The sequence below is a fragment of the Dipodomys spectabilis genome, unplaced genomic scaffold (genome assembly GCF_019054845.1).
Source record: "Dipodomys spectabilis isolate Male_0828 unplaced genomic scaffold, ASM1905484v1 ptg000215l, whole genome shotgun sequence".
Lineage (NCBI taxonomy): Eukaryota > Metazoa > Chordata > Mammalia > Rodentia > Heteromyidae > Dipodomys > Dipodomys spectabilis.
Window position 1 is genome coordinate 11,475,914 of NW_024870892.1, and position 13,203 is coordinate 11,489,116.

General features: G+C 51.2%; 1 protein-coding gene across 1 annotated transcript in view; it reads right to left on the reverse strand.

Annotated features, from left to right (window-relative positions):
* Window positions 1–12,423, reverse strand: part of Catsperd (cation channel sperm associated auxiliary subunit delta) — a 42,785-nt gene extending 30,362 nt beyond the window's left edge. The window contains exons 1-8 of the mRNA XM_042697027.1: window positions 12,338–12,423; window positions 10,816–10,870; window positions 8,842–8,915; window positions 8,147–8,219; window positions 6,387–6,501; window positions 5,559–5,626; window positions 2,299–2,412; window positions 944–1,027 (exon numbers count right to left, since the gene is read on the reverse strand). Of these exons, the coding sequence (XP_042552961.1) occupies window positions 944–1,027; window positions 2,299–2,412; window positions 5,559–5,626; window positions 6,387–6,501; window positions 8,147–8,219; window positions 8,842–8,915; window positions 10,816–10,870; window positions 12,338–12,423 (669 nt within the window). The remainder of the gene's footprint in view (window positions 1–943; window positions 1,028–2,298; window positions 2,413–5,558; window positions 5,627–6,386; window positions 6,502–8,146; window positions 8,220–8,841; window positions 8,916–10,815; window positions 10,871–12,337) is intronic.
* Between the last annotated feature and the right edge of the window lie 780 nt (window positions 12,424–13,203).

Consider the following 13,203-nt stretch of genomic DNA (forward strand, 5'->3'; position numbering starts at 1 on the left):
GCTTTATCTCTTCAACTTAAACCAAGTGGTGCCGTAAATTACAGGTTTTGTGTGCCTCATTTTTAAATAGCCATTCAAAGAGGTACTTGACACGAGCATTGAAAATAATCTATGTCCTGTGCTCATCACAGTGTCTAGCAAACAGAAGACACCATATAAATGTGGCTGTGTGTGTGTGTGTGTGTGTGTATAATGGACAGAGGAGGGCTGGGAAGGTGGGTCAGTGGTAGAGCGCTTGACTTGCATGCATGAGGCCCTGGGTTCGACTCCTCAGCACCACATAAGCAAAAAGAAAAAAGCCGGAAGTGGCGCTGTGGCTCAAGTGATAGAGTGCTAGCCTTGAGCTGAAGAGCTGAGGGACAGCGCCCAGGCCCAGAGTTCTGGCCCCATGACCGGACCCAAAAAAAAAAAAGAATGGACAGAGGATTGGAGGGAAGGGAAGGATTCAGAGTGGATAGGTGTGCACATGGATGGATGGGTGGGTGGATCAAAGGATAGATGAATGGAAGGATGGATGATGGATGTTGGATGGATGGATGGATGGATAGATGGGTGAATGGATGAGTGGATAGATAGATGGGTGGGGTGGATAAATAAATGGTGAAATGGATGTCTGAATAGTTAGGTGGATGGATACATAGATAGAAAGGTGAATAAAAAGCAAATTTCAACTATGAGAAGCTACATATGCAAAGTAAGAGTTTAACAAAACTCTAGCAGTGGGGGGGGAGGGGGGAGGCTGGGAAGGGAGGTGAAGGGTAAACAAAGGAGGAGGCTGCAATGCTTGGTAAGAAATGTATGCATTATCCTGACCATGTAATTGTAACCCCTCTGTACAGTATGTTCTCAAATAAAATAAAATAAAAATTTAAAAAAAAAACAACAAAACTCTAGCAGTGGCCAAAGGCGCTTCAGAAGTCTGCCCCCTGGGTAATCAACTTACCATTCCTTTGTCAACAATAAGAATGCCGATCTGTGACAAGGGGTGAAAGTGAAAGATTCCCCCTAACATTCCAGGGTTTGCAGCCTAGGAAGCAAGAAAGAAAATTGTGCATGTGCATCAAGACTATAAGGCTATGTGTTGTGATGACATTATAATTATGTTTAAGTGCTGGTGCAGTTGATCTAACAAGCTAAAATGAAGGAGTATTTCTTTTGTTTCCTGTGTAGGGAAACAGAGCCTCTGGCACCAATGCTTAAATGGAGACAGGTCAGCTCTGTGGTGTCTGAACACTAGTCATTCATTGCATTTGGGACCTGATCCTGTGCCCATGTCAGACTGGTCCTGTGGCATGAACTTAATCCCAGACAATGGGGATTTAGGGGAGGGGTTGAGCAGCAGACTCCCCCTCCCCCCACGACTGAGATGATCCCACTTGGCTCAGAGTGTTGTCATGGAGACCTAAGACCTGAAATGTCATCTGGGGGGGAAGACCCATTGGCACGGCCTCTGGGGGGTCAGCAGTATATGACTCTGGCGGCAGGGAGTGTGGAGGCTGCTCCACCATCACACCAGAGGGCCCCCAGGAAGTCCGCTGGAGAGGTGGAGTGCTCCAGAGCCCTCCCTCCCTTTCCCTTGGGCTCTGGGAGGACCACGGAGGCACCTTGTTCCGTGGGCACCTTGGCTTCCCAGCCTGCAGGGCTGTGAGTGGTGCCTCCCACACAGGATGGGGCACTCTGTCCCCACAGACACATGGCCTAAGACAGTCACGTTCTGAAGTCACCGACACTTGCTCACCCGGCTGGAGGGTGGGGTGGGTCCTCCCCGTGACGGCGGCAGAGGGGACCTGATGGGCATGGCTCACCCAGGGCCTGCACCTGGGCATTGCCCTCCAACCTCCAAGCCTGCAGGAGCTTTAAATAAGGAGGAACTCTGCTGGGCCTTTGGCAGTTGTGTGATCGTGCCTCTGTGTGGATGGATGGATGGAGACCCAGTGTTACTGTGCTGTCCAGGCTGGTCTCGAACTCCCAGACAAAAGGGGGGCCTCCTGCATCACCCACAGAGCAGGACAGAAAGGACAGAAACTCGTGCTTCTGTTTTCTAACCCAACAGCACATACCTGGCTTCCCTTTTTCTTTTTTTAAACTTTTCTTTTTCCTTTTGCTGGTCCTGGGGCTTGAACTCAGGGTCTGGGCACTGTCCCTGAGCTTCTTTTGCTCAAGGCTAGCACTCTACCACTTGAGCCACAGTGCCATTTCTGGCTTTTTCTGTGTATGTGGTACTGAGGAACTGAACCCAGGGCTTCATGCATGCTAGGCAAGCACTCGACCACTGAGCCACTTCCCAGCCCCACATACCTGGCTTTCAAAGACGAACAAGTCAAAGCTGTAGCCGCCGTTATTGGAGAAATAGATGTGAGCCTGAGCCAGCTCATCTCCTTGCATGTAGGCAAAGATGTCGTTGCTTATTTCCTGGGGAGACAGCAGACACACACTTGTCAGCAGTCACGCTGTGGGCCTCCGTGCGGGAAAGGACAGCTTTGTGTCTGCAGGAAAACTGGTGCACGACTGCTTGGGGCAGCTTATTTTCTTTCCTGATCCCTTCCCCCCCTCACATGTTAGAGATGGGGTCTCGCTCTGAGCGCTGGGCTACCATATGAGGATGTTCAGAGAAGGCCCTGTGACCACACCAGCTGTGTCCTTTCTTGTTTCTGGGTTGGAACCCAGGACTGGGCACGCACTAAGCACATGCTCTACACCACTGAGCTGCACCTCCAGCCACATCAGAGTTGGACCTCTGCTGTGTTTCTCCCTGGGTCCAGCTTACCCCCTCTCCTCAAGTTCCTGGTGGTGCTCTGCTTCCAGGGGTCACCAGGCTTACCGCAGACACCTGATCCATGTTGAGTACTCCAACCCTGCTGGGCTCAAGAGGGTCAAGCCTTGACCCTCTGAGTAACCCAGACTAGTGTTTTGTTCACCGCCATGCCCAGCAGATCTACGTTTCTCGTAGTGCAAGTGTGGGCACGTGAGGAGTCTTTAACTCCCATTTCTCGCCTGGGGGGCAGGAAGTGTGTCTCTTTTCTATTTCACCCTATTTTAAACCTGGTTACACCAAAATAAATTCTTGCTGAAATATTTTTTTTTAAATAGAGGTATACCTCTATCATGGAATATTACTTAGCAGACAAAAAGAACCAACCATGGACACCCAACAAATTGATTTCATCCTTAGGGACGTTTGCTGGGCTAAGCAAATCCCCTAGTTATGTCCGCCACCGAGGTAAGTGAGGCCAGGAGGGAACTGAGGGGCAGCTTGGTGGAGACTCGGGTAGAGTGGCTCTGGTGTCACTTCTGGTGGCTTCAGTGACTTCCCTATCAATCCAAGTCCCAAAATATGAGATGCAAAATTCTAGAAGTAAACAATTCCTAAATTTTACGTTGCATGCCATTCTGGGCAGTGCACAGAAACCTCCTGGCCTCCCACTCCACCCGCCAGGGTGAGGCCCCTGCAAGTCCAGCGTCCCCCACACAGTGCCACCTGCCCGCACGGTGGACCCTGAGCAGCTGTTGCAAGCAGATCGGCTGCGGCACTACCACAGTGCTCATTGCAAGTAACTCTGATTTTATCCAATAAACTGAGTCAATGCTGGCAATTTGTCCACTAAGTGGGGAGAGGACAGTTGATAGGACAGAGAGACAGACAGAGACAGAAAGCTGGATAGAGAGAGATGGACAAAGAGATCAAGAGACCAAGAGACAGAGAACATATCTACAACTTTTACTATGAAGACTGTAAGTGTTCTTTTTTGTTTTTTTGTCAGTCGTGGAGCTTGAACTCTCGGTCTGAGCACTGTCCCTCAGCTCAAGGCTCAAGGCTAGTGCTCTACCACCTGAGCTACAGTGCTACTTTATGTTTAGTTGGTGTTGAAGAGTCTTCCTGTGCCTAATGTACAAATAAAGCTTTATCACAAGTGTGTGTGTGTGTATGTGTGTGTGTGTGTGTGTGTGTGTGTGTGTGTGTGTGTGTGTGTGTGTGTGTGTAGCTAGCACTCTACCACTTGAGCCACATTGCCACTTCTGGCTTTTCTGTGTATGTGGTACTGAGGAATTGAACCCAGGGCTCCGTGCATGATAGGCAAGCACTCTACCACTAAGTCACATTCCCAGCTATATATGTATGTTTTAAAACATAGTACAATTTGGGCATGGTGGTACACACCTGTGATCCAACTAGGGAGACTAAGGCAGGAAGATCGAGGGGTCAAGGCCAGCCTGGGCTGCATAGTATAATCATGTCTCTCAAAAAACAGAACAAAACAACAAAGATGAAGGGTGCTGCTCAGTGGCAGGAAACTTGCCTAATGTCTACAGGGCTCCAGGTTCTCTCCCTTATATCCACCCCCCAAATAAACTAGGACTGTATCTAGAGAGTTTGGTGTAAGTGTCCACTGGGGGACTGGGCCAGTGTCCTGCAGAGGAGTGAGTGTATGTTGATGACAATGGGACAAAATGACACAGGACTAGAAGTGTGTCATATAACATGCATGCATGCCATTTCCTGGTCTCGTCGCTAGCTTGGGCATGTAAGGTATGGCCATGGGAGACACCAAGGGAGGACCAAGGGACTCTGTTATGTTTTTTGCAACTTTCTGCAGCATCTACAGTGCTGTCAAGGTGAGATGTTCACAAAGCAAGATGGAGTCTAGTGCTGGTGGCTCATGCCTGCCATTCTAACTGAGATCTAAGGATCGTGGTTCAAAAACCAGCCTGGGCAGGAAACTCTGTGAGACTCATCTCCAATTAACCACCAGAAAACCAGAAGTGGCCTTGGGGCTCTAGTGGCACAGCAATCTCCTTGAGCTGAAGAGCTCAGGGTCAGTGCCCAGGCCCAGAGTTCAAGCCCCACGACAGAAAAAGAAAGAAAGAAAAAGAAAAGAAAGATAAGTGGGTGCCGATGGCTCACAACTGTCATCCTAGCTACTCAAGAGGCTGACATCTGAGGATCTCGGTTCAAAACCAGGCCGGGCAGGAAAGTCCGTGAGACTCTTATCTCCAATAAACTACTCAAAACCGTGAAGTGATGCTGTGGCTCAAGCAGTACAACACTTGCCTTGAGTTGAAGAGCACAGGGACAGCGCCCAGGCCCACAGTTCAAGCCCCATGACAACAAAAAAAAATTTTTTTTTAATTAAAAAAATTCCAGGCTTACGCCTGTAATCCTAGCTATTCAGGAAGCTGAGATCTCAGGATGGCGGTTCAAAGCCAGCCTGGGTGGCGCTGTCGCTCAAGTGGTAGGGCACTAGCCTTGAGCTGAAGAGCTGAGGGACAGCTCCCAGGCCCAGAGTTCAAGCCCCATAACTGACACACACACACACAAATCCCAGAACCATAACCACAACCATTGTTCCAATTAAAAAAAAAAAAAGGAGGACAAATTCAGACTGCCAAGCAGTTCATCTCAAGCACCTGTAGAGCCTTCCTGCCTCTCTGACTGCCCCCCCCCCCCCCCATTCCTGGGAAAAGGTCATGGCCCAAGGCCCTTTATACCATTCTCTGTCCATTCCTGCTCATCTGCATTCAGAGTGCAGGAGGGAGGGGAAGATTCCAGCTGGACTTACCACACACAAGGCATTTTTAGCAAAGCAGCAATTATCACCACTGACATGTGAAACAGGGTGGTTTATACCTGAAAAGAAAAGACCAGTCAAGATCCCTGTAGATACCGCAGTCTCCTCAATTCCCTGGAACACTGACTGGGCAGCTCACTGAAGGTCTGGATTTCCCAGCAGCCTCTGCGGCCCATGTCCCCATCTGACACCTACTAAGTTTGGAGAAAACTTCCAGGGCCCTGTCAAGATTGAGGAAAAGGTCCCCTGCTCCTAGCAAGCATACAGAAGCCTGGACTCAGTGGCCCTCGGTGGCTAGTGCTCTCCTGGCCTGTCTGTGTGAGGCCCTAGGCTCATCCCCAGCTCTGCCAAAAGAGGAAATGAGGCCTCTGCTGCCAAGAACTGGATAGTAAGTACAAGGAAACCTGCTGGACCACTGCCATCCCGGCAGAACTGCAAACCAGAACTTGAAGGCGTTCTACCACTTAAGCCACACTTCCACTTCTGGCATTTTGGTAGTTCACTGGAGGTAAGAGTCTCAGGAACTTTCCTGCCTGGGCTGGCTTTGAATCTCAATCCTCACATCTCAGCCTCCTGAGGAGCTAGGAATGACAGGCGTGAGCCACCAGCCCAGGCCTTTGTAATTTGGAGTGGAGACTACCAGTTCCAATGCTAGGTGCTATATGTCTACCCTGCACCGTGGGGCTGCCAGACAATTCTCCTGACAAAGAAGGTGATGGTCAGGAGGCTGGGTCTTGGAAGGGGCATGAAAAGATGAATGAAGCTCTTCTCCCACATTGGGGAAACACACAGCAAATCCAGGGGGAAAAATACACCTACCTTGAGATTGAAACCAGAGGTTATCTCTGTAGTTGTACACGAAGACCTTTCCACTCACCACCAGTAGCAAGGCTCCTCCTGAAAAGTGCGCCGAGGTGACTTCTGGTGCAGTTATCTACAAATGATGACATAGACCACAAGAGTCACAGCAGTGCCCCCGACACCTGTCGCCACGCATGTCAGGAACAGCTCTGCCCACCGCAGCTGCGACTGCAGCTATGGGAGACCATGTACCCTGGGCCGGACACATGCACACTTGGGAGATGAAGTCGGACCTTGCTTCCCTTGGGCACCTCTGCTCACTCCCTAGCGTGAGGATGCAGGCTGAAGTAAACGTGAGGACTGAGTGCCTTGACAGGTACATGGCAGCCCAGGTGTGAGGCCGGCCTGCCAGTCTGGCCTACTGACTGAGACCCTGGCTCAAAGAAATAAGGAAAAGGGGGCTGGGAATGTGGCTTAGTGGTAGAGTGCTTGCCTAGCATGCATGAAGCTCTGGGTTCGATTCCTCAGTACTACATACACAGAAAAAGCCAGAAGTGGCGCTGTGGCTCAAGTGGTAGAGTGCTAGCCTTGAGCAAAAGAAGCTCAGGGACAGTGCTCAGGTCCTGAGAGTCCCAAGACTGGCAAAAAAAAAGAAAAAGAAAAGAAAGAAAGAAAAAAGAAAGAAAGAATGAACGAACGAACAAAGGGGGGCTGGAAGGTGGCTCAGTGGTAAAGCGCTTGCCTTGTATGCATGAGGCCCTGGATTTGATTCCTCAGCACCACATAAAACAAAAAAAAAAAAAGGAAAAAGTTGAGAGACATAGCTCATGTGTGGTAACCTTAGCTACTCAGGGGATAAAGTTCAAGGCCAGTATGGGCAAAAAGAGAGTCAAAGAGTCAATCCATCTCAGTCTAGAGAAACTGATGCCAGAATGGAGGTGTGGCTCAAGTGGTAGAGCGCCAGCTGTGAGCAAGCTGAGGGAGAGCATTAAGCCTGGAGTTCAAGCCTCTGTACCAGCAAAATCATAATCATAATCATAATCATAAGGAAAAGCTGAGTAGAGTGCCATGCTCCTGCCATTCCAGCTATATAGGAAGGGCAAATGATCCAGGCTTACTTGGGCAAAAACAGAAGGCTTTATTTGAAAAAGAAAAAAGCAAAAAGAGATGGAGGTGTGTCTCAAGTGGTAGAGCACCTGCCTACCAAACACAAGGACATGAGTTCAAATCCTAGTACAGGGCTGGAAAGGTGGCTCAGTGGTAGAGTGCTTGCCTTGCATGCATGAGGCCCTGGGTTCCATTCCTCAGCACCACATAAGCAGAAAAAGCCAGAAGTGTGCTGTGGCTCAAGTGGTAAAAGTGCTAGCTATGAGCTGAAGAGCTCAGGAACAGCACCCAGGCCCAGAGTTCAGGCCCCACAACCGCCCCCCACCAAAAAAAAATCCTAGTACAAGGAGGAAGAGGAGAAGGAATAATAATATGGGTACATTAATCTGCTAACAAAGCCATACTTCTCTCAGCACAGAGCTCAGCCTGTGTCCTGCAACTCAGCCATGTGAGGAAGAATATTTACTAACCCACCATCCTTCACCCTTTCACTCAAAGGAGTTGGTTGGCAGTGAGGGCAGAATGAGCCAATCTTCTTTGGCCTTACAAGTGGCTGTAAGGGGTATATTGTTCAATAAGCCTTCAGCTAACAAAGCGCACTAGTGTGAGATATATTCCCCCAGTACTACTTATTGTGAGCGGCCCCGGGGCCAGCTTCATAAGGTAACTACCATTGTCCACTCAGGCATGGTGAATGGGAGGAGGCTACTCTCAAAGTTATCTCTGGTGAAAAAAATCTGTTGCCTGAAATAAACAAGACAAGAGTTCAATTAGGACCAATATGCCATTCCAACAAAGCTCCTGATTTGATATTATTGTTTTGACTACATTAATCTTTATAGCCTGCTGGTTGGCTTATTTTTTATTAGCATATATTAGTTGTATAAGAAGAGTTTCACTGTGACATTTCCACACATGCATACAACGTCCCCATCAACCTCACCCTTCCATTTCTTGCTCATCCTGCTTTCCCTTCTTAAAACAGTATCAGAGCTGGGAATGAGGCTTAGTGGTAGAGTGCTTGCCTAGCATGCATGAAGTCCTGGGTTAGATTCTTCAGTACGACATAAACGAAAAAAGCCTGAAGTGGCGCTGTGGATCAAGTGGTAGAGTGCTAGCCTTGAGAAAAAGAAGCTCATGGACAATGCCCAGACCCTGAGTTCAAGCCCCAGGACTGGCAAAATAACAACAACGACCCAGTATCAACAGGTTTCTTTGTTCTATACATGGCCTGGTTTTTTTTTTGCTCAAAGCTGGAAATCTTCCATTTGAACCACAGCTTCACTTCAGGCTTTTTGGTGCTTAATTAGAAATAAGAGTCTTCTGGACTTTCCTGCCTGCCTGGGCAAGAAAAGTGGTCACTTACCCTAGATACACAGCTATATTTCTCTCACAAGGATGTCTAAGCAAGACAGTCGTAGAAGAGAAACGCAGAGATTCCTACAAAGAGAATCACAAGGTCTTAATAAAATCACCAGTGACAAATAGCAGCTAAAACCATTTCCTACTGTGTACCATTAGAAATAGGAAGGGCAAAGTCTCAATCAGAAAGGCAGCTTGCACTCATAACTTTTTTTCCTCTTGTGTGTTTTTGGCCAGGAGTCTCACTATGGTACCCAGGCTGACTTCAAATTCAAGTCCTCCTTCTGCCTTAGCCTCCAAGTAGTTGTGTGACTGTAGGTGTATGGGCCCCCTACCTGGCCTCCTTTCCCAGTTTTTTTTTTTTTTTTGGGTCCAGTCGTGGGGCCTGAACTCTGGGCCTGGGCGCTGTCCCTCAACTCTTCAGCTCAAGGCTAGCGCTCTACCACTTGAGCCATAGCACCACTTCTGGTTTTTTTCTTTTTGCTTATGTGGTGCTAAGGAATCGAACCCAGGGCCTCAGGCATGCAAGGCAAGCGCTGTACCACTGAGCCACCTTCCCAGCCCCTTTCCCAGTTTTGATGCAGTGTTATATCAGATAGCTGGAGGGGGAGGGGAGGGGGGAAGCTTGGGAAGTTTTCCTGGAACCTGTTTAGATTGTCTTTACAGTGGGCTATGGGTCTATAGCCAAATAAAAAGCTTCCCCCTCCCTCCTCCGGTTTGGTTTGTGCTACTAGTACTGGTGGCTCACATCTGTAATTCTACCTACTCAGGAGGCTGAGATCTGAGGCTTCCAGTTCAAAGCCAACCTGGGAAGGAAAATCCATGAGACTCATCTCCAATGAACCAGCTAAAGGCCAGAAGCAGAGCTGTAGCTCTGTAGCTCAAGTGGTAGAACACTGGTCTTGAGGAAAAAAACTAAGGGACAGTGCCTGAGCCCTGAGTTCAAGCCCCAATATCAGTGAGCACACACACACACACACACACACACACACACAAAACAAAACCACAAAGTATCCAGGCATGGTGACACAAGCCCGTAATTCTAGGAGGGAGAGGCAGGAGGATCTTGAAGGCTAAGCTGGCTCTCTCCAGTAATTACAGCTATGAGGGGAAGGCTTAGATAAGAGAATCCAATTATCTTGCCCATGTAATTGTAACCCCTCTGTACAATATTTTCACACACACACAAAAAAATACTACCCCTATGGGAAAAAAAAAAAAGGAGAGAATCCAAGGCTGGCCCTTAGGATAAAACTGTGGGACACTATTTAGAAAAGAAAAATAATAATAATAAGCTGAGTGCTGGTGTCTAAGCCACTCAAACTACTCAGGAGGCCAAGATCTGAGGATTGCCGTTCAAAGCCAGCCTAGACAGTAAAGTCTGTGAGACTCTTATCTCCAATTAACCACCAAAAAGCCAGAAGTGGAGCTGTGGCTCAAGTGGTAGAGTGCTAACCTTGAGCAAAAAGCTCAAGGACAACATCCAAGCCCTGAATTCAAGCCCCAGAACCAATACAGACACACACACACACACACACACACACACACACACACTCACTAATTAATTGAAATATAAACAATGATAGCCCTAGAGTGGCTGAAGTGGTACAGTGCCTACTTATGAAATTGCAAGACCCTGAATTAAATCCTCAACACCACAACAAAAACAACAAAACAACAACACAACAACAAAAACCCTTAACTCTAAGGACTGGACAAAGGGGGTATTCCTAAATCCCCAATACAAAAACTGGCACTCAAAAAATATTAGACCTACTGCTGTAGCTCAGTGCTGCATGGGTGCCTAGTAGACGTGAGACCTGGGGGGGGGGGTTCACCCCCACAGCACCACAAACACCCCCCCCCCACACACAACAAAAAAGGTAAAAAGGTTAAAAAAAAGGAAAGAAAAAGAAAATTCCGGTGCAGGAATTCGATTAGATGGGGTGCAGGAAGCGTGGGGTGGGGAGCCACATACCCTTTGGGCTTGCTTGGAAACATTAAACACTTTTCCTGTCCTCACTGTGCGGGTGCTGGAGGGAGGGACAAGGAGACAGCTTGTCGTGGGCCTGCGTGTGTAGCTGTCTGTGGATGTGTGTGCGTGTGTGTGTGTGTGTACCTGTGTTGTGTGTGTGTACCCCTTTCATCCTGGCCCACTGGTCACAGGACAACAGGGCAAAGCCTGAGGTGGGGGACAGGGAGACGACCTGGGGGGGGCAGGGAGGGGGTGACCCAGTGAGGGACTAAGGGGAGGTAGGGAGGGGGTGACCCAGTGAGGGACTAAGGGGGGGGAGGCAGCCTGGGAGGGGGGTGACCCAGTGAGGGACTAAGGGGGGGAGGTGGGGGGGGTGACCCAGTGAGGGACTAAGGGGGGGAGGCGGCCTGGGGGGTGACCCAGTGAGGGACTAAGGGGGGGAGGTGGGGGGGTGACCCAGTGAGAGACTAAGGGGAGGGGAGGCAGCCTGGGAGGGGGGTGACCCAGTGAGGGCCTAAGGGGGGGAGGTGGGGGGGTGACCCAGTGAGGGACTAAGGGGGGGGAGGTGGGGGGGTGACCCAGTGAGGGACTAAGGGGGGGAGGCGGCCGGGGGGGGGGGGTGACCCAGTGAGGGACTAAGGGGGGAAAGGCGGCCGGGGGGGGGTGACCCAGTGAGGGACTAAGGGGGGGAAGGCGGCCGGGGGGGGGGGGGTGACCCAGTGAGGGACTAAGGGGGGGAAGGCGGCGGGGGGGGGGGGGGGGGGTGACCCAGTGAGGGACTAAGGGGGGGAGGTGGGGGGGGTGACCCAGTGAGGGACTAAGGGGGGGAGGCGGCCTGGGGGGTGACCCAGTGAGGGACTAAGGGGGGGAGGTGGGGGGGTGACCCAGTGAGAGACTAAGGGGAGGGGAGGCAGCCTGGGAGGGGGGTGACCCAGTGAGGGCCTAAGGGGAGGAGGTGGGGGGGGTGACCCAGTGAGGGACTAAGGGGGGGGAGGTGGGGGGGTGACCCAGTGAGGGACTAAGGGGGGGAGGTGGGGGGGTGACCCAGTGAGGGACTAAGGGGGGGAGGCGGCCGGGGGGGGGGTGACCCAGTGAGGGACTAAGGGGGGGAAGGCGGCCGGGGGGGGGGTGACCCAGTGAGGGACTAAGGGGGGGAGGTGGGGGGGGGACCCAGTGAGGGACTAAGGGGGGGGAGGTGGGGGGGTGACCCAGTGAGGGACTAAGGGGGGGGAGGTGGGGGGGTGACCCAGTGAGGGACTAAGGGGGGGAGGCGGCCGGGGGGGGGGGTGACCCAGTGAGGGACTAAGGGGGGGAAGGCGGCCGGGGGGGGGGGTGACCCAGTGAGGGACTAAGGGGGGGAGGTGGGGGGGGGACCCAGTGAGGGACTAAGGGGGGGGAGGCGGCCTGGGGGCCGAGCAGGGAGGGGCTGACGGTGAGTGACAGGCCTGGACCAGGAGGGGAGGCGGGGCTCAGTCAACCCTCAGTGAATCCCAGCAGCACCCCATTCCCGGGAAGTCCGCCCCACCGGCACAGAGTCTGAGCTCTGGCCAGCGGCCACGGTCTCATCACGGCTGCCGCCGCCACCATCACCATCAGCGGCCACAGCAACATCTCTCCCGCCAACACTTCTCCTCAACCGCCGCGTGGGGGGGGGGGGGGGCGGCAGGAACACTGCACAGAGTCCGAGCATGCGCAGGCTCGAGTCCGAGCATGCGCACCAACGAGCCTCTCTGCCTGGCATGCGCACCAGGCAGAACGTGGCACACTGCTTGAACTCTAGACATGCGCACACCTCCCTGGAAAGCCCAACTCCACCGTCACCTCGCCCTAGCGGCTGAGCGCGCATGCGCAGGTTCTGCCACCCACATGCCTGAAGCGTGTGTCTGACTCTGTTGTCAAATGCTCGAAGGTTGCACTTGAAGGATTCATTAGGTGTACAAAAGGAGTTTCTCTGTGACATTTCCACACGTTTATTTAGTTTTATTTGTGGAGGTAGACACCAAATTTATGAGTAAAGCAGAGATAGAAGGCTAGCATTGACACAGGGCTGGGTGCAGCACATCTGATAGTAGGCCACACGTTTATTTTTACAATACATACCGATCATCCTCCGTTTTAATCCTGCTTTTGTGTAGGAGAGGGGGGGGAGAGGCTTGAACTCAGGACTTCACATTAAAAAAATTGTATTGCTGGGGGGGCGGGGGGGAGGATGGGAAGGGATGGGAAGGGGAAACAAAGGAGGAGGCTACAATGCTTGATAAGAAATATACTCATTATCTTGCCCATGTAATTGTAACCCCTCTGTACAGTATTTTCACAATAAAAAAATTATATGGCTGGGAAGGTGGCTCAGTGGTAGAGTGCTTGCCTTGCATGCATGAGGCCCTGGGT